Consider the following 17770-nt stretch of genomic DNA (forward strand, 5'->3'; position numbering starts at 1 on the left):
GCCCTTAAAACTGTGTGTCCCGATGTGGAAGGGGCAGTGAGGCATTTTTATAATACTTGTAATACTTCAAAGAGGAAGGCATGATCAGCTCATGGACATTCTTCTGATTGGTTGGTGGTGAAGTAGCTGGGAGTCAACATTATCAACTTTCTGGTTCCAACTGTTCTGGGGTCTCTGTGCTTATGGAGAGCACACAGCTACTTTCTCCCACCTGGTGGGGGTTTTGTTACAGTAAGTCCCCTATAGGAACCTTCAAGTTGAGAACTTTTGAAGATACAAACATAATCTGGTTCCGGCCAGAAACCAGAACCTGTGCCATCAACGTCATGCGTTAACAAAACTGCAGCTGCATTCCATCTCCTATTGCTGACGGTCCTTCAGCTCTACCATTTTCTACCTCCTCTCCCTCCTCCAGTCAGTAACTCTTCTTGCCTGCTCACTAGATGCCAGCTCCTGTTTGCCAGCCATTTTACTGTACTACTGAATTTTCAATAAATTTTCTTAAGTTGAAGAAAGTAGGGAAAACCACTAGACCATTCAGCTATGACCTCAATCAAATCGATTACAATTATAGAGTGGAAGTGACAAATAGATTCAAGGGATTAGATCTGATAGAGTGCCTCTATCCATAGAACTATGGATGGAGGTTTGTGACATTGTACAGGAGGCCGTGATCAAGACCATCCACAAGAGAAAGAAATGCAAAAAGGCAAAATGGTTGTCTGAGGAGGCCTTACAAATAGCTGAGCAAAGAAGAGAATCAAAGGATAAAAGGAAAAGGAGAAAAGGAAAGACATACTCATTTGAATGCAGAGGTCCAAAGAATAGCAAAGAGAGATAAGCCTTCCTCAGTGAACGATACAAAGAAATAGAGGAAAACAATAGAATGGAAAAGACTAGAGCTCTCCTCCAAAAAATAAGAGATACCAAGGGAACATACCATGCAAAGATGGGCACAATAAGGAACAGAAATGGTATGGACCTAACAGAAGCAGAAGATATTAAGAAGAGGAGGCAAGAATACACAGAAGAACTATACAAAAAAGATCTTCAAGACCCAGATAACCATGATGGTGTAACCACTCACCTAGAGCCAGACATCCGGAATGCAAAGTCAAGTGGGCCTTAGGAAGCATCACTATGAACAAAGCTAGTGGAGGTGATGGAATTCCAGTTGAGCTATTTCAAATCCTAAAAGATGATGCTTTGAAAGTGCTGCATTCAATACGCCAAGAAATTTGGAAAACTCAGCAGTGGCCACAGAATTGGAAAAGGTCAGTTTTCATTCCAATCACAAAGAAGGGCAATGCCAAAGAATGTTCAAACTACAGCACAATTGCACTCATCTCACATGCTAGCAAAGTAATGCTCAAAATTCTCCAAGCGAGGCTTCAATAGCACATAAACCATGAACTTCCAGATGTTCAAGCTGGATTTAGAAAAGGCACAGGAACTAGAGATCAAATTGTCAACATCTGTTGGATCATAGAAAAAGCAAAAGAATTCCAGAGAAACATCTATTTCTGCTTTATTGATTACGCCAAAGTCTTTGACTGTGTAGATCGTAGCAAACTGTGGAAAATTCTTAAAGAGATGGGAATACCAGACCACCTTACCTGCCTCCTGAGAAATCTGTGTGCAGGTCAAGAAGCAACAGTTAGAACTGGACATGGAACAACGGACTGGTTGCAAATTGGGAAAGGAGTACCTCAAGGCTGTATATTGTCACCCTGCTTATTTAACTTATATGCAGAGTACATCATGAGAAACACTGGGCTGGAGGAAGCACAAGCTGGAATCAAGATTGCTTGGAGAAATATCAATAACCTCAGATATGCAGATGACACCACCCTTATGGCAGAAAGTGAAGAGAAACTGAAGACCCTCTTGATGAAAGTGAAAGAGGAGAGTTAAAAAGTTGGCTTAAAGCTCAACATTCAGAAAGCTAAGTTTGGTCCCATCACTTCACGGCAAATAGATGGTGAAACAATGGAAACAGTGACAGACTGTATTTTCTTGGGCTTCAAAACAACTGCAGAAGGTGACCACAGTCATGCAATTAAAAGACACTTGTTCCTTGGAAGAAAAGCTATGACCAAACTAGACAGCATATAAATAGCAGAGACATTACTTTGCCAACAAAGGTCTGTCTAGTCAAGGCTATGGTTTTTCCAGTAGTCATGTATGGATGTGAGAGTTGGACTATAAAGAAAACTGAGTGCCAAAGAATTGATGCTTTTGAACTGTGGTATTGGAGAAGACTCTTCAGAGTCCCTTGGACTGCAAGGAGATCCAACCAGTCCATGCTAAAGGAAATCAGTCCTGAATATTCATTCAAAGGACTGATGTAGAAGCTGAAACTCGAATACTTTGGCCACCTGATGTGAAGAACTGACTCATTGGAAAATACTCTGAGGCTGGGAAAGATTGAAGGCAGGAGAAGGGGACGACAGAGGTTGAGATGGTTGGATGGCATCACCGACTTGAAGGACATGAATTTGAGCAAGCTCCGGGAGATGGTGAAGGACAGGGAAGCCTGGTGTGTTGCAGCCCATGGAGTCGCAAAGAGTTGGACATGACTGAGTGACTGAACTGAAATGAACTGAACTTTCAAGGTACCGTATTCTAAGATTTAAAATGTTTTCCATATTTTTTGTGTTTGTTTTTATGCATTATTTGTGTGAAAATTGTTATAAACCTGTTACAATATAGTATATACAGATATTGTGTTATTTGAATACCTAGGTTAACAAATTGGACTTATGAACACACTCTTAGAACAAAATTCATTTATATGTAGGGACTTACAGTATCTGAAAAACAGCTCAAAGACAATGTTATTGCTTGAGGGGAGAACCAGGACTCCTGCCCCAAGGCTTCACTATGGTCCAGTTACATTTTATTTATATATTTTTGGTTGTGCTGGGTCTTGGCTGCTGCACTCGGGCTTTCTCTAGCTGTGATGATGGGGGGCTACTCTTTGTCACGGAGCACGGGCTTCTCATTGTCATGGCTTCTCTTGCTCTGGAGCACAGGCTCTAGGCAGGCAGGCCGCAGTAGTTGCAGACGCAGGCTCAGTAATTGTGATGTAGTTGCTCCATGGCAAGAGGATCCTCCCGGACCAGGGATCGAACCTGTGTCCCCTGCATTGGCAGGTAGATTCTTATCCACTGTGCCACTGGGAAGTCCTAGATATATTTTAAAACAGAGGACAGCCTTAAGTCCCCAATTCCTTATCTAGGAAAAGGCACTGGTTGTGATGGGGAGGATCCCAAGTGGGGAGGACCTCTGTCTGATGTCCCACAACTCCACCAACCTTCAGAGCTAAACTCAAGGAAGGGACCACTAAGATAGAATGAGCCTCCACCAGGTGAGCCTGGGAAAAACACACCGCTAACTAGTGGTGTGCTGCAGCCAGTTCATGCCAGCACGGGGAGCTGATGCTAAACTTTCATGAATTTCTTGAGCCAAGTTGTTAAACTGTTGGTAGCTTGAAACCAGCCATGGCAGAGAGTCTTACACGACAAAACTCTGCACATGCTACAAGTACCGGGCGGAGGAATCATGACTCCCCCCCGCCCCCGCCGCCACCTGCTAACCCCAGCCATTAAACATTTCTGTGTACACCACTGCATCTAACTCCATATCTGTTGCTCCATTCCCACTGGAAAGGGAGGAAAGGAGCTGTTCCAGGTTGAATATCAGTAGGAAATGTCAATACACTCCAGGAATCTTGCCTGGGAAGTCCCTCGAACCGAGGAGCCTGGCTGGCTCCAGTCCATGGGGTTGCAAAGAGTCAGACATGACTTAGTGATTAAACAACAACACTCCATCTCCAGGGCGACCAGCAGAGGCCAGGACAGGGCTTCTGTCAATCTCTCCATCACACCCCCTCTCCCAACAATATATACCAGATCTCTAAACACCCTCTACCAAGGTGACGGATCGCTTGGTCATTTCCCTTCCTGAGCTGTTCCCAGGGCCCATGCCCCAGCCTGGATCAACCTGTTCCCCTAGATGCCTTGGGCAGGAGCTGCTAGATTTTGTCCCAGTGTGGGACAAGTAGACCCCACCTACGGCCACATCAGGGGAGCAGTCATACCCTGATCTTCATGTGGTCGGATGGGAAGGAATTTCCATTGGCTGCCCCAGTGGGAAAAGAATAAAACATCTGGGTCCTCTCTGATAGGTGAACTTGGAAAAAAGAACCAAGGGTACCCAGCTCAGCCCCCTTTCCTGTCTCCTGGCTCTGCCCACCACAAAGCAGGCACGCTGAACTAGCAGGCAGGTGGTGAGCCTGCAAAGCCACACACACCCTCCTACCCAGCTCCAATCAGAAGCAACACTCATGGATAAACAACACGGTCCTAGAGACTTAACTTGGTCCAGTGGTTAGGACTCCATGCTTCCACTGCTGGGGGCACAGGTTTGATCCCTGGTCGGGGAACTAAGATCTCACAAGCTGTGAGGTGTGGCCAGAAAAGAAAAAAAAAAACAAAAACTCAACAAGGTCCTATTGCATAGCACAGGGAACTATATTCAATGGGTACTAAGCTGCTTCAGTCCTATCTGATTCTGTGACCCTATGGACTGCCGCCCACCAGGCTCCTCTGCCCATGGGATTCTCCAGGCAAGAATACTGGAGTGGGTTGCCATGCCCTCCTCCACAGGGTCTTCCTAACCCAGGGATCGAACCAGCATCTCTTATGTCTCCTGCATTGGCAGGTAGAGTCTTTACCACTGAGCCCCCTGGGAAGTCCATTATATTCAATGTCCTGGGATAAACCATAGTGGAAAAACATATAAAAAAGAATGTATAAGGATTCCCCTGGTGGTCCAGTGGTTAAGACACCCTGCTTCTGAGAGAGTTAAAGCTTAGGGCCCTTTAAAGAGGAGGCCAACACTCTCGCTCATGCTTTCCTTAAGCCTTGTGCTTAAGCCTTGTGTGTATCTTGCCCGAGAACTGGCCTTTCTTTAGGTCCGGAACCAATGACTGCACAATGTCTTACTCATGGAAATGCTTTTTGTAGACTCTACCAATAATTATAATTGTAACAAATCTTGCCTGGGAACCTGCTTCTCAAGACTTTTAGCCCTGATGACACAGCAATAGTATATCTCGACTGGAGACATTGGCCGGGACCATTCCCCCTGGCTAATCTTGTGCCAAAGTTATCACAAGATGTATGCCTTGGGAAAGGGTATGGTGAAACTTTTACAAACCTTGAGGTATTATTTTTATTTATTTCTACTAGCTGGCAGAAGAGTATATAATGCCCTGCCCAAACTAGCAAGCCAGGTATTCTCCTGCCCCTTTCTGATGTCTATGTCAGAAGCTTTTTCTGTCACTTTCACTTCGAATAAAAATCTACACAAAGCTCTGAGTGACTTTTGGTCTGGAGTTAAATCTCCTTTAGGGACCACAAATCTGGCAACACCATTCACTGTAATCTTCTTTCACTTCCACTACAGGGGGCACAGGTTTGATCCCTGGTTGGGAAACTAAGATCACACATGCCATGTTGCAAAAAAAAAAAAAAAAAAAGGATATACATACATATATGTATAACTGAGTCATGAGTCACTTTGCTGTATGGCAGAAATGAACACAACATTGTAAATCAACTCTACTTCAAAAAAAACACAAAACACCTCATTTCAAGGGTAGGCGTTTAGGATCGCTATCTGTCTGCCACCTGCATCTTTCAAGTGGTTCAGACTCAAAAGGCAGGAAAACGAGTTGCTACTTACTGAACCCCTAAAACCAAAGCCACCTGTGAGGCCCTTCCAACGTCTCCCCATCATGTCTGATTTCACTTTCTATTGTTCACCCCTTGTTCCCTCGGCCACTCGGACCTTCTTCCCATCCTCAGAAAATGCCAAGTTTATTATTTCCATCTTAGGTCTTTGCTTCTTTTGTCTTTCTTAGTGCTCCCCAGGGCTGGTTCCTCATTGCCTCCCAGGTTTCCCCTCAGAGAAGCCCACCCTATCTACCCAACCAAACACATATGTGTCCATTATGTGGCCCTAGTTTATTAGCTCAGTCTCTAAAACTATTCCATGCATGTGTTCACCTGTTGATCACCCTGCCTTCTTCCTTGTGTGTGTTTCATTCATTGCTGTGGTCCCAGTGCCTAGAATAGTCCCTGCAAAATAGCTTGAGACACATTTGTTGAATAAATAAACCATATGCTTAAAAAAAAAAAGATTATTTGTCTTTAATAGCAAAATCACACTATGGAAAATTGGGAAAATCCAGAATACAAAATACAGAAAGGACAGCTCCGAATCTTTACGAACATTTTGATCATCAAAGCATGAGTTGCACCTGCCCTCCTTTCCGTGTCTCCTGTGTGCATGCAGGGCTGTCAGTGGTGTGTCTGCGTGTCAATGACATGTTAGTGTGCATGCATAGATAGCCCTTCCTGGCTTCCTAAGGGGTCTCGGCCCCTCAGGTCTCCCTAACTCCTAATCTGCCCTTCCGCACCGTCCTGTTCCTGAGAACAGCTCTTCATGGAGGGCCTTTAGTGGGCCCGGGGGTGGTAAACATTAAGGCTCTGCAAGGTAACCATGAGGTAGCTGTGGTCTTCTTCATTTCCAGATGTGAGGATAGGGCCTCCGAGAGGCTGGCTCATGTCACAGAGGCCATACAGCTGGTGAACCACGATTCCAATGACCTAAAGATGCCAAGGCCTGGGTTCTCTCTACCCGTGGTCTTCAGGCTGCTCCAACCTGATTACTTGCCTACTGGCAAGGTGCTGCCCAGAGGGTCCGGATCTCATTAATGAAAGTTAAGAGGGGGGTCCCTGGGTCGGGGGTTGGGGGTGCAGTCACATCCACCAGTCCATGGACTCTTTGGGCAAGGCCCTGACAATGACCATACAGTGGGGTAGCCCCTTAGACAAGATTCTTTCTGCCTCCTGACCCTCCCAGCCCAGTCCCTGCAGCTCAAGGACCCTGAGCTTGGGCATGGTGAGGCAGGAGGCGAGGATCTCCTGCGGGGAAGGCATTTCCGGGGTAACAAGCGGCCCCAGCAGGCACAGACTCTCCAGGGCTGGCATGCCCTCCAGGACAGATAGGCCAGGGGCCGAGAGGCCCCGTACGGTCAGCCGGATCTTACGCACGTCTCGGAGGTGGCGGCTGATGGCCAGGAGGGTGCTGTCGGCCGAGAGGGTACAGCCCAGCACCTCCAGCCTCTGCAGATAGTTCAGCTCCTGCAGGCCCATATCCAACCCGGTCTCGGTCACCCGGTAAGTGCCGCCCAGCACCAGCGAGCGCAGGGCACGGAAGCGCGTGAGGCCCTGCAGGTGCTCATCGCGGAAGGCGGGGACGCGGTCCAGCACGATGCGCTCCAGCAGGGGCAGCACCGTGGGGTCCTGCTCTTTATGGAGCCAGGCCATGGAGATCTCACAGCTGTGCAGCTCCAGGGTCCGCAGGGTGCAGGGCAGGCTGGCGATGGGCACCATGCTCAGGTTGGCCACGTGCAGGCAGAGGCGCTGGAGGTTGGGGCACTTCTGACCCAGGGCCCTCATCAGGGCAGGGGACAGCTGGGGAGCCTGGGAGCCTGAGAACAGGTAGCCGCCCATCCGCAGGGAATGGAGCCTGGATGCCATGTACCGGCGGAGAAGGTGCCACATGACTTTGGGCCGCATCTGTAAGAGCCAGAGGTGGGAGGGTGTCTGGACCAGAGATATGGAGCATCTTGCAGGGACCCCGCCCACCTGGAGACAGACAAGCCCCAGCTGGGGTTCTGAGGCTCCCTGGGAATTCTGTCCTTCCCTCCCCAGCCTCACTCAACCAGATGCCTTTCCAGGAGTAACAGGATGGTTTAACCCCACCATTTTGACCTCTAAGTTTGAACAAAAGCAATGGTGGATATCATCATAATATATCTGTCTTTACCAGGACAGTGAGTCTCATTACTTTCTGGAATAAGTAAGAAAGTGAAACAACAACAAAAAGCCTGTTTCTAAACCTTTCAACTCCTTGCACAATGAAAACCACTGTGATCTATATATATACCCTAGGAAAATGTTACTACTGTCTAATTTATGAAGTAATACTATTGACTCCAGGTTTAATAAAACTTTATATCTTTTTAAGATTTTTTCTTAAAAGTGAATCCACCCAGCAATATTTTTATTTCTTTCTTTTTCTTTTTTTGGCATCCCATGTGGTATGTGGGATCTTAGTTCACCAACCAGGGATCAAACCCTCGCCTCCTGCAGTGGAAGTCTGGAGCCTTAACCACTGAACCACCAAGGAAATGCCTATCCCATTCTTAATGACCACCTCCTCATAGAAATGAGCAACACAAAATAAAAACTGAAAAAGGTTAAAACTGCCCAGGGTAAATTAGATCTAGGTTTAAAAAAAAAAAAATCATAGCTTAGTAATAGTGAAAGCTGCAAAATTTAACCCTGGGAAGTTAGACTTGTAGAAAACAAACAAACTATAACTAACTAGTATTTTATGTATTTTATTGTATGTACAGTTTACCTTTAAAAAAAAAAAGCAGAAAAAAGAAATTGCATACCATAGAGTTTGTTGACTTGTTTTGGTAAATATGAATTTTTTATTAGCAAAATCTATGACCAGGCAAGACAATAGTCTGCTGTCTCTCAGCTACTCCTTTTCTGTTGGGTTCCTGGTATTCCTAATCCTTTTGTTCCTAAATTCATGTTTTTCACACTTTCATTGAAATATAGTTTATTTACAGTATGTTATAATGTATTAGTTTTGATGCAGAGAGAAGTGATTCAGTGATTGCTATTTGGTGTACAGCAATATATATATTATATATATACATGTATATATATAATATATATGTAAAAGTGAAAGAGTTAATCACTCAGTCATGTCTGACTCTTTGTGACTCCATGGACTGTCACCCACCAGGCTCCTCTGTCCATGGAGTTCTCTAGGCAAGAATACTAGAGTGGGTAATCACTCCCTTCTCCAGGAGACCTTTCTGACCAGGGATCAAACCCAGATCTTCTGAATTTCAGGCAGATTCTTTATCATCTGAGCCACCAGGTAAGTCCATATGTATATATCTATATATGGGTGAATATATGGCTGGATATATATATATTTTTTACATTCTATTCCATTTTAGGTTATTACAAGATATTGCATATTGCTCCCTGTGCTATACAGTAGGTCCTTGTTGGTTATCTATTTTCCATATAGTAGTATGTATATTTTAATCTCAAACTCCTAATTTATCCCTTCCCCCTGTTAACTACTCTTGATAGAGGAATCAAATCTTAATGATCAAATTTAGACCTGCAAATTTGGGCTGAGGAAAGGGACTCACTAGAAACACTGGCTACTAAAAGGTAACTCACAAGCGTGGAAGCCACTGTTGGCAAAATATCAAATGGCCGCAAAGCCAGAAGTTGAGTCATTTTTACTTTTAAAAAGACAAAATCAGAAAATCCTTTAAGTCTCATGATATCAAACACTAGCCAGGATGTGGAGAAGCAGTTCTTGGGTCCTGCTGGTGGGACTTGGTCTGGCTACTTTGAAATGCAATCTGGTTTTTACTGAAATTTAAAATATGGACACCCACTGGCACCTGTTCTGTTTTTAAAAATACGGGACTATCTACTGCCTTTCTGGGAAAGAACAAGGTGACTTGGGTGACAGAAGCAGGGAGAGACCTTACTTTCCAATGTTTATAATTTTGTACATTTTCAATCCTGTGCATTTATCTTTGGCTCCTCCCTCACTTATGTTTTTTAAATGAATTCTTTAGCTGGTTTAAATGAACACACTGCCTAACCTAGTAATACCTGTTTTGTGGAATTTACCTTACAGAAACGTTGGTTTCTGACATCCTGGTTTTAACAGCAAAAATGTCCAGTGATAACAGCCATGTAGATAGCAACTAAGAACAAAGAGGATTCAAAGATTCAAACATGGGTAACTCCTCAAGACATGCAGGAAGGAGTGGTAAAAGGATACCTTCAAGGTTAAAGAAAAAAGAAACAATAGTATTTTTGTTCTTTAGCTGCTAAGTCATGTCTGATTCTTTTGTTACCCCATGGACTGTAGCCCAACAGGCTCCTCAGTCCAAGGGATTCTCCAGGCAAGAATACTGGAGTGGGTTGCCATTTCCTTCTCCAAGGGATCTTCCTGACCCAGGGATTGAACTGGCGTCTCTTATGTTGCCTGCACTGGCAGGCAGATTTTTTTACCACTAGCCCCACCTGGGAAGACTATTATACATATATATTATAATTTATATGGGTACAATTATTTCAACCATAATGGTTAACTTGTATTGAGCAACTACTGTTTGCCAAACGCAGTGCTGAGCATTGAACTAGAAAGACCTTGCACAGCAGGTCTCCGTCCCCACCCCCTCACCTGAAAAAATGCATTGGCCGAATCTTGCTGCAAGAGTACAACTATGATTCAACACAGCCTGACCCCAAAGGCCAATCCTGCTCTTGTGACCACTGCCCTTTCTTTCCCTATAAAGCCCCAAGGGTCCAAAAGCATAGAAAATGCTACAGAAGGAAATTCCACATAATAGTGGTTATTCTAGGGAAGGGTAGAGATACCAGGGGGTGACTGTCAAAGGCTCTTAGCTTCATTTGTGACAATATTTCAATGTTTTTTTGGTTTTGTTTTGTCTTAATTTAGATATAATTAACATATAACACTATATTAGTTTCAGGCATACAATGTAATGATTCAGTGTTTGTATGTATTATGACATGATCATCACAATAAGTCTAGTTAATAACCATCACCATACATAGTTATACCACTTCCACATTTTTGTAAGAATTATTCATGTGTGATTTTTAAAAATTAAACCTCAAAAAGAGAAATGTAAAACAAATGTCCTAGTTAATCTCTATTATGTGTACTGAAGTGTTTTAGAAGTGGACTCATCTGCAACTGATTTTGAAGCATACTTAAAAAATAAAATAGGAAAACAAAATAAATAAAAATTTTAAAAATAAAATAAAAGTTTTATGGAAAGAGGGATGGATGAAGAGATGATAAAACAAATGTATTAAGTATTAGTGGTGGGCAACTCCGTGTTCTTGGTACTGTTGTTTTAACTATTATATACGTTTGAAAGTTTTCATAATAAAATAGTCTGGTGGCTTGGAGGTAAAGAATCCGCCTGTTAATACACTGGGTCGAGAAGATCCCCCAGAGGAGGAAATGGCAACCCACTCTAGTATCCTTGCCTGGGAAAATCCCATGGACAGAGGAGCCTGGAGGGCTACAGTCCATGGGGTTGCAAAAAGCTGGACACAAATGAGTGACCAACACCAACAGGTGATTCATATGCAGGTGATTCAACAGGTGATTCTCAAACAATAAAGTTTGAGACACGGTCTTACAAAGCTGTTTGTGACAGTAGAAAGTTGGAAATAATCTAACCAGCTGTCAACAGGAAAATAAAGAAACAAACTGTGGTATATTCATTTAACAGCAATTAAAAGGAATGAGTTAGATTTACAAGTACTAATTAGAATAAATCTCAAAAGTGATGTGTGAATAAAGTTGTTTATGGGTGGATATATTAATATAAGTAAAATAGCACTTTATTATCTAAAAAGTAGAAGAGTTTTATCTCAATTTTATAAACACATTAACAACACTGTATGTATATTGCTTATAAACACACACATAGGCAGTAAATAAAAACATGAAGGGATACAAATCCACTTTATAGTCCCAGTTATCTCTGAGGAGGGTTTCAAAAGTGCAAGAAACATATGTGCAAATGTTGTATGCATGTTTGTATGGAAACATTTGTATGTGTATTTCACAAGATCTGCAGTGAATAAGGCCAAAGGTTTAAAAAGATTAAAACTAGGTGGTGGGTACATAGTTTCAGATATTATCCTCTATACATTTCTATATCTATTTGAAATAGTTCATAATAAAAAGAAAAATGTAAAGGGCCAATTCATTGGAAAAGACCTGATGCTGGGAAAGATTGAAGGCAAAAGGAGAAGGGGGCAGAAGAGGATGAGACGGTTAGAGAGCATCACTAACTCAAAGGATATGAATTTGAGCAGACTCCGAGAGACAGCGAAGGACAGGGGAGCCTGGTGTGCTGCAGCCCATAGGGTCGCAAACAGTCGGGCAACTTAGCGACTGAACAACAAAGAAAAACAAATAAAGCCCAAGCGGGAGAAAGTTGAAATGATTTGGTTGACTACTCAGGAGATTAATTCTAGAACTAAGTTGACCCTATAGAAAATTTCTCCAGGGAAACTCATCAATAAGCTCTTTTCCTGCAAGACCTTGGTTATACCCATTCTGGAGATGGGGAAGCTGAGGCCTGGAGGTCACTGCACAGCAAGTAAGGGACGCGGGCGGGACGCACCCGGGAGAGCCTCGCTCGAAACACAGGGCTGGAGGCGTGGTCCTCGAAGTCTGACCAACCCGACCTCGGCCCAGGACTGCCCGGCCAGACCCGCATACCGTGTAGAGCGTCAGGTCGACGTGTCGCCACAGCCACCGGTCGTCCACCAGCTTCTTCCAGTGGTGACAGACCCTGGGGGAGGGGACCCGCTGTTAGAACGACCCCGACTCCGCGAGGACCAGATGTGCATCTCCTGGTGCGCCCCCCGCCTGGCCCTTCCCTCCCGCAGGGGGCGGCCGCACCTGGAGATTCGGATCCGATCCCGGACCGGGAGGTAAGAGAAGATCTCCAGCAGGACCGAGTCGGGCAAGTCGGCAAAAGTCGCCATTATCCCGTTGACACGCACTTCCGCTTCCGTCTAAAGGAACTCGGGGACTCGCCCTGTGGGAGCCCTAAGAAGCGGGGGGAAGAGAGGGTGCGTAGAGGGAGGTGGTCGCAGCTTCCGGTAGCTGCCGGAGTTTCGGCTTTCCTCTTGAGGGGATGTGGCTGGACCTGGGAGCCAGACCAGCACGGTATCAGAACTCTGCACAGAGGATTGTGACGGGGCCTGGGACCAAGCCCGGGAGGCGTGGCTAAGGCAATGACGAAGTCCAGGGCGGGGTTAAGGGTGGGAACAAGACTCGGGGGCGCGGCCGGAGAGGCGGGCCAAACACATAAGCCTCAGCTCGGAAGTTGTTGAGGCCTGGGGCGGGGTTAAGGGCGGGAACGAGACTGGGGGCGTGGCTGGAGATTAGGACCAAGCTCCTGCGTGAGTGGGATCCCTAAACGACGGGATTGAGTGCGGGACCAAAAGCGGAGCGCTAGGCGGAGAGGGGAGTCCCCCCCCTTTTTTTAAACTTAATAATGCTTTTTTGTGCATGAGAATACATTTGTAGAAGTGAAATAGCTTGTTAAAAGACACTGAATTTTTTACTTTTACTGATGGCGCCAAATTGTTCTCCACAGAGCCTGAATTGACACTTCCTCCACATATATAACACTCATTTTTAAAGTTGCCAAGTCATAAGGGTAGTAAATTTATTCAAACACTCTTGTATTGATGAGTATTCAGCTTGCTTCCAGGTAAGCTAAACAATACTGGAGTTAAACATTCTTTTATATACATATATTAGTTCAGTTCAGTTCAGTGGCTCAGTCGTGTCTGATTCTTTGCGACCCCCATGGACTGCAGCTCGCCAGCCTTCCCTGTTCATCACTAACTCCCGGACTTTGCGCAAACTCATGTCCATCGAGTTGATGATGCCAGCTAACCACCTCATCCTCTGTTGTCCCCTTCTCCTCCTGCCTTCAATCTTTCCTAGCATCAGGGTCTTTTCCAATGAGTCAGTTCTTTGCATCAGGTGACCAAAGTATATATACATACATATATAACATATACTAAGATCCCACAAGCTGTACAGCATGGCAAGACAAACAAAATCCCCAACAAACAAACAAAAAAACGTGTATTGCCATTATAGGCTCTTGAAAGTGTGATTTGGCAAAAGCTATTCAAAATTAAACTTCACATGTCCTTTGACACATCAATCCAATTCCTGGTTTTATTTATCAAATAGAAATAAATTGTATTTCTAATAGAAACATAGAAAGTATATATTACACACACACACACACACACACACACACATATAATAGCTTTTGCTAAATCACACTCCCAAGAACCTATAATGGTAATACATGGTTTTTGTTTATTTGTTGGGGGCTTTGTTGTTTTGCCATGCTGTGTAGCTTGTGGGATCTTAGTTCCCTAAGCAGGGACTGAAGCCAGACCCCTGCAGCAAAAGTGCTGAGTGGACCACCAGGGAATTCCCTGGCAAAATATGTTTTTAATACACGCACACACAGAAGAAATTGTGTATGAAATGCAAAACTGGGACTTCCCTGGTCGTCTAATGGTTGATGTGGTGGTCCACTGGACTCTGGTAGTCCAGGGGTTTCTGGTTTCCGCGTCTTAACAGGTGACTACCACAGTGTTTTACTTTTTATGTATTTATTTATGGATAAGTGAAAGCAATATAGGTTTTTTAAGCTTTATTCAGATATAGTTGATAGATAGTTGCAGAAATTTAACATCTACATCTAAGAGTTTGCTTTTTTAAATTTTCTTTTGGCCAGCTGTACAGTGCATGTGGGATCTTAATTCCCCCACCAGGGATCCTGCAAATGTCATGTTGCTTGCTAAGGCCTCAAGTCCAGATTTTTCTGATGCCAGAGTGTGGGCCGCTATCTCAGTGCTCTCTGGCTGTGATTCTCTTTAGAAAGCCCATGGCATCATGAAGGGGCAATGCCTCTGTCAGTTACACAGGTGTCCTAGGAACCATCTCCTCCCCATCAAGCAAACAGGAGTGGAAGGATGGGCACCTCCACATAGAAGCTCTTTCCTCTGGGTCAGAAACTTAGGTAATAAGGGGCAGAGGGGCCCTGCCCAGCTTGAGCCTTGAGTTGTGACTCAGAACTCTCCTTCCTATGAAGACCCTAGCTCCTCCCAGTAGCAGATGACAGCAGATCCTTTTGAGGCCCAGATGGGAGCATGGGGCTGTCCTGACCCCCAGTGGGCAGGTATTGAGTCTCTTCGTGAGAAGTTCTGAATGACATTTATCAGGAAATAGAGAAGTCTCTAATGTGAGTCTGGAGAAGGAAATGGCAACCCATTCCAGTACTCTTCCCTGGAAAATCCAATGGACGGAGGAGCCTGGTAGGCTGCAACCCATGGGGTCGCTAAGAGTCGGACTCGACTGAGTGACTTCACTTTCACTTTTCACTTTCATGCACTGGAGAAGGAAATGGCAACCCACTCCAGTGTTTTTGCCTGGAGAATCCCAGGGATGGGGGAGCCTGGTGGGCTGCCATCTATGGGGTCGCACAGAGTCGGACACGACTAAAGCAACTTAGCAGCAGCAGCAGCAGCAGCAGCTCTAATGTGAATTGTCCTGTCTCCTAAGGCCTTTCCCCCTCCCACCCAGCTCTGGAGGAGAGTCCTTGCAGCAGTGGCAGCCTAGTCCTGGGACTTCCCACGGCCCATTCCCTCCACTTCCTCAGAATGCCTTAACCCAGTTGGGACTGGCAGGCCCCCAGTAGATCCCCAAGTTCCCAACAACCCCAGGCTTTATTTCTCTCCCCTTGCAGCAGCACTCTTTACCCCTTTTCATTCTCCCCCAGCCCATAAGCTCAGCATCATAATCTTGTGCTTTAGTTATCTTTTTGATAATTAAAAAAAATTTTTTTTTAATTTGTGGGGTTTCTTTTGAGGAGAGGGAGTTCTTTCTTTCTTTCTTTTTCTGTGTTGCATGGCTTTCAGGATCTTAGTTCTGCAGCCAAGGACCCAGGCCTTAGGCAGTGAGAGAGTAGAGTCCTAACCACTGGACCACCAGGGAATTGCCTAGCTACCTTTGAATCAAACATAAAAAATGAGTGAGAACTTTTTTTTTTAAATAACACTTAACTTCCCTGGTGGTCCAATAGTTAAGACTTTGTGCTTCCACTGCATTGGGCATGGGTTCAATCCCTGGTCAGGATGCTAAGATTGAATATGCTGTGCGGTACGGCAAAAAAAAAAAAAAAAAACCCAAAATTCCTTCTGGGACTTCCCTGGAGGTCTAGTGGTTAAGAATCTGCCTTGCAATGCAGGGGACCGGGGTTCAATCCCTGGTCGGGGAACAAAGATCCCACATACGGCAACTAGGACCCCATGCAGCCAAAGCAATCAATAAATATTTTTTAAAACTTTATTTTCCCCCTCATTACAAGAGTAACATATGTTCATTGTCGATAACTGGGAAAACACCAAAAGCACCAAAAAGAGGAATATGGACTCAGCAATTCTGCTGTCTAGTGGTCAACACCATCAACGCCTGGTGTGACCTAGTTTTTCTATGCGAATGCAAAGATGTGCTCTTTCTAAACTTCCCCAGGCACATCAGTCCCTTCAAGCTTACCCCTTACCTTCCATCTCCCTTCTTGCCCCACCTATTCTTCTGGATAAGGAAAAGAATCAGAGAGGGGAAGTGTTGAGATCATGTGTGTGCATGTTTGCATGCTAAGCCGCTTCAGTCGTGTCTGACTCTTTGCAACTCCATGGACTGTAGCCCACCAGGCTCCTCTGTCCATGGGATTCTCCAAGCAACAATACTGGAATGGGTTGCTATTTCCTTTCTCCAGGGGATCTTCCCAACCCAGGCAGGTGTATTCTTTACCACTAGCGCCATCTGGGAAGCCCGTTGAGACCATGCAGCTTAATATTAAGGAATGAGGCTGAGGTTTCGATTCATCATCTGGATCTGTGTCTGCAATCTGAATAAACTTTCCATTAAGATTCCCTGCCCTCTGAAACTCACTCAGTGGGATTCTGCAGAGGTTGGAGAAATAACAGATTTCTGCCCTGAGGCAGAAAAAAGAAAAAGTCCTGAGGCAGGAAGGCCCCTGAGTCTAGTGTTTGGGGTGGTACTTCTTGAGCCAGTTCCTTAAGTCAGAGCAGCCCCGACAGGGTCGCAGAGCATTCCTTTCCCCAGGAAGGTATCGCACGTCTTCTGCCTAATCTCACATCCTATTTTGAGAAGGTGGATTGGGTGAATCAGAGGTTGCTGGCCCCTTTTCAGAATGAATCCTTTTAGGCTCGTCAAACTAGGAGAATCCTGTCTGCTGAGAAGAAACAGTTCAATAGTGAGTTCGACAGGCAGGTTGTACTTAGGAAGGGGTGTTCCCTGTCCCACCAGCCCTGGGGAACCAGATCAGTCCAGGGGCTGCTCTGGGGCTGAAAAGCAAGCTTGGGATTTGATACACAGTGCCCTCTGCAGGGCAGGAGCGACCTTCCTTGAAGACGAAGACCTGGGAGCTGTCGCACGTGTGCTGTTTTCCAGCTTCCTCATCAGTGCTGCATTCTGGTAAGTGCTGAACTCCATTCTGGAGTGCTGGTACCCAGGCCAGAATCAGAAGACTCCTTACTTACTGATTGTAGTCAACACCTCAGATGTCCCTGGGGGCAGGCGAGATAGCCAGAGGGGAGGGATGAGCAAAACGCTTCCGGGGTCCAGCCCTGAATGAAGGCGGGGGGGGGGGGGGGGGCGGATAGTACAACTGCAGGACTTGATCCAGGCTCCCCGTAGCCCTGAAGTTGCTGTTAGAGGTTTCGTCGGGCTCCAGAACAGGAGGTCAACCCTGTTCTCCCGGGATGTGCCTGGGCGTCCCCACCAGATGCTACACTAGACGGTGTCTCGGCACAACGAAGGGCCTTCAACCAAGGCTCTCCGAAAGGTTGGGCGCCAGTCCAAGACCTCTGACACTCCACTCCTCTCCCTAGCCGGGACCCTCACTTGGGCCCAACGCTCCGTTCACAGGTGTCTCCCTGCTCAGGCTTGGGACCCCAAAACC

General features: G+C 45.4%; 1 protein-coding gene across 3 annotated transcripts; it reads right to left on the reverse strand.

Moving 5' to 3' along the window:
• Positions 1-6193: 6193 nt before the first annotated feature.
• Positions 6194-12990, reverse strand: FBXL12 (F-box and leucine rich repeat protein 12). 3 transcript variants are annotated; one of them, XM_020908292.2, is made up of 3 exons: positions 12646-12990; positions 12463-12535; positions 6194-7652 (listed from the first exon to the last, which is right to left on the reverse strand). In XM_020908292.2, exons 1-3 carry the CDS (start codon positions 12729-12731, stop codon positions 6831-6833), a joined length of 981 nt encoding a protein of 326 aa, XP_020763951.1. In that variant the 5' UTR covers positions 12732-12990; the 3' UTR covers positions 6194-6830. The 3 variants fall into 3 exon arrangements, with proteins under 3 accessions (XP_020763951.1, XP_020763952.2, XP_020763954.1); XM_020908293.2 differs by lacking the exons at positions 12463-12535; positions 12646-12990 and adding an exon at positions 12365-12445; XM_020908295.2 differs by lacking the exons at positions 12463-12535; positions 12646-12990 and adding an exon at positions 9816-12029.
• Positions 12991-17770: the final 4780 nt, after the last annotated feature.

The sequence above is a fragment of the Odocoileus virginianus genome, chromosome 3, assembly GCF_023699985.2.
Source record: "Odocoileus virginianus isolate 20LAN1187 ecotype Illinois chromosome 3, Ovbor_1.2, whole genome shotgun sequence".
NCBI lineage: Eukaryota > Metazoa > Chordata > Mammalia > Artiodactyla > Cervidae > Odocoileus > Odocoileus virginianus.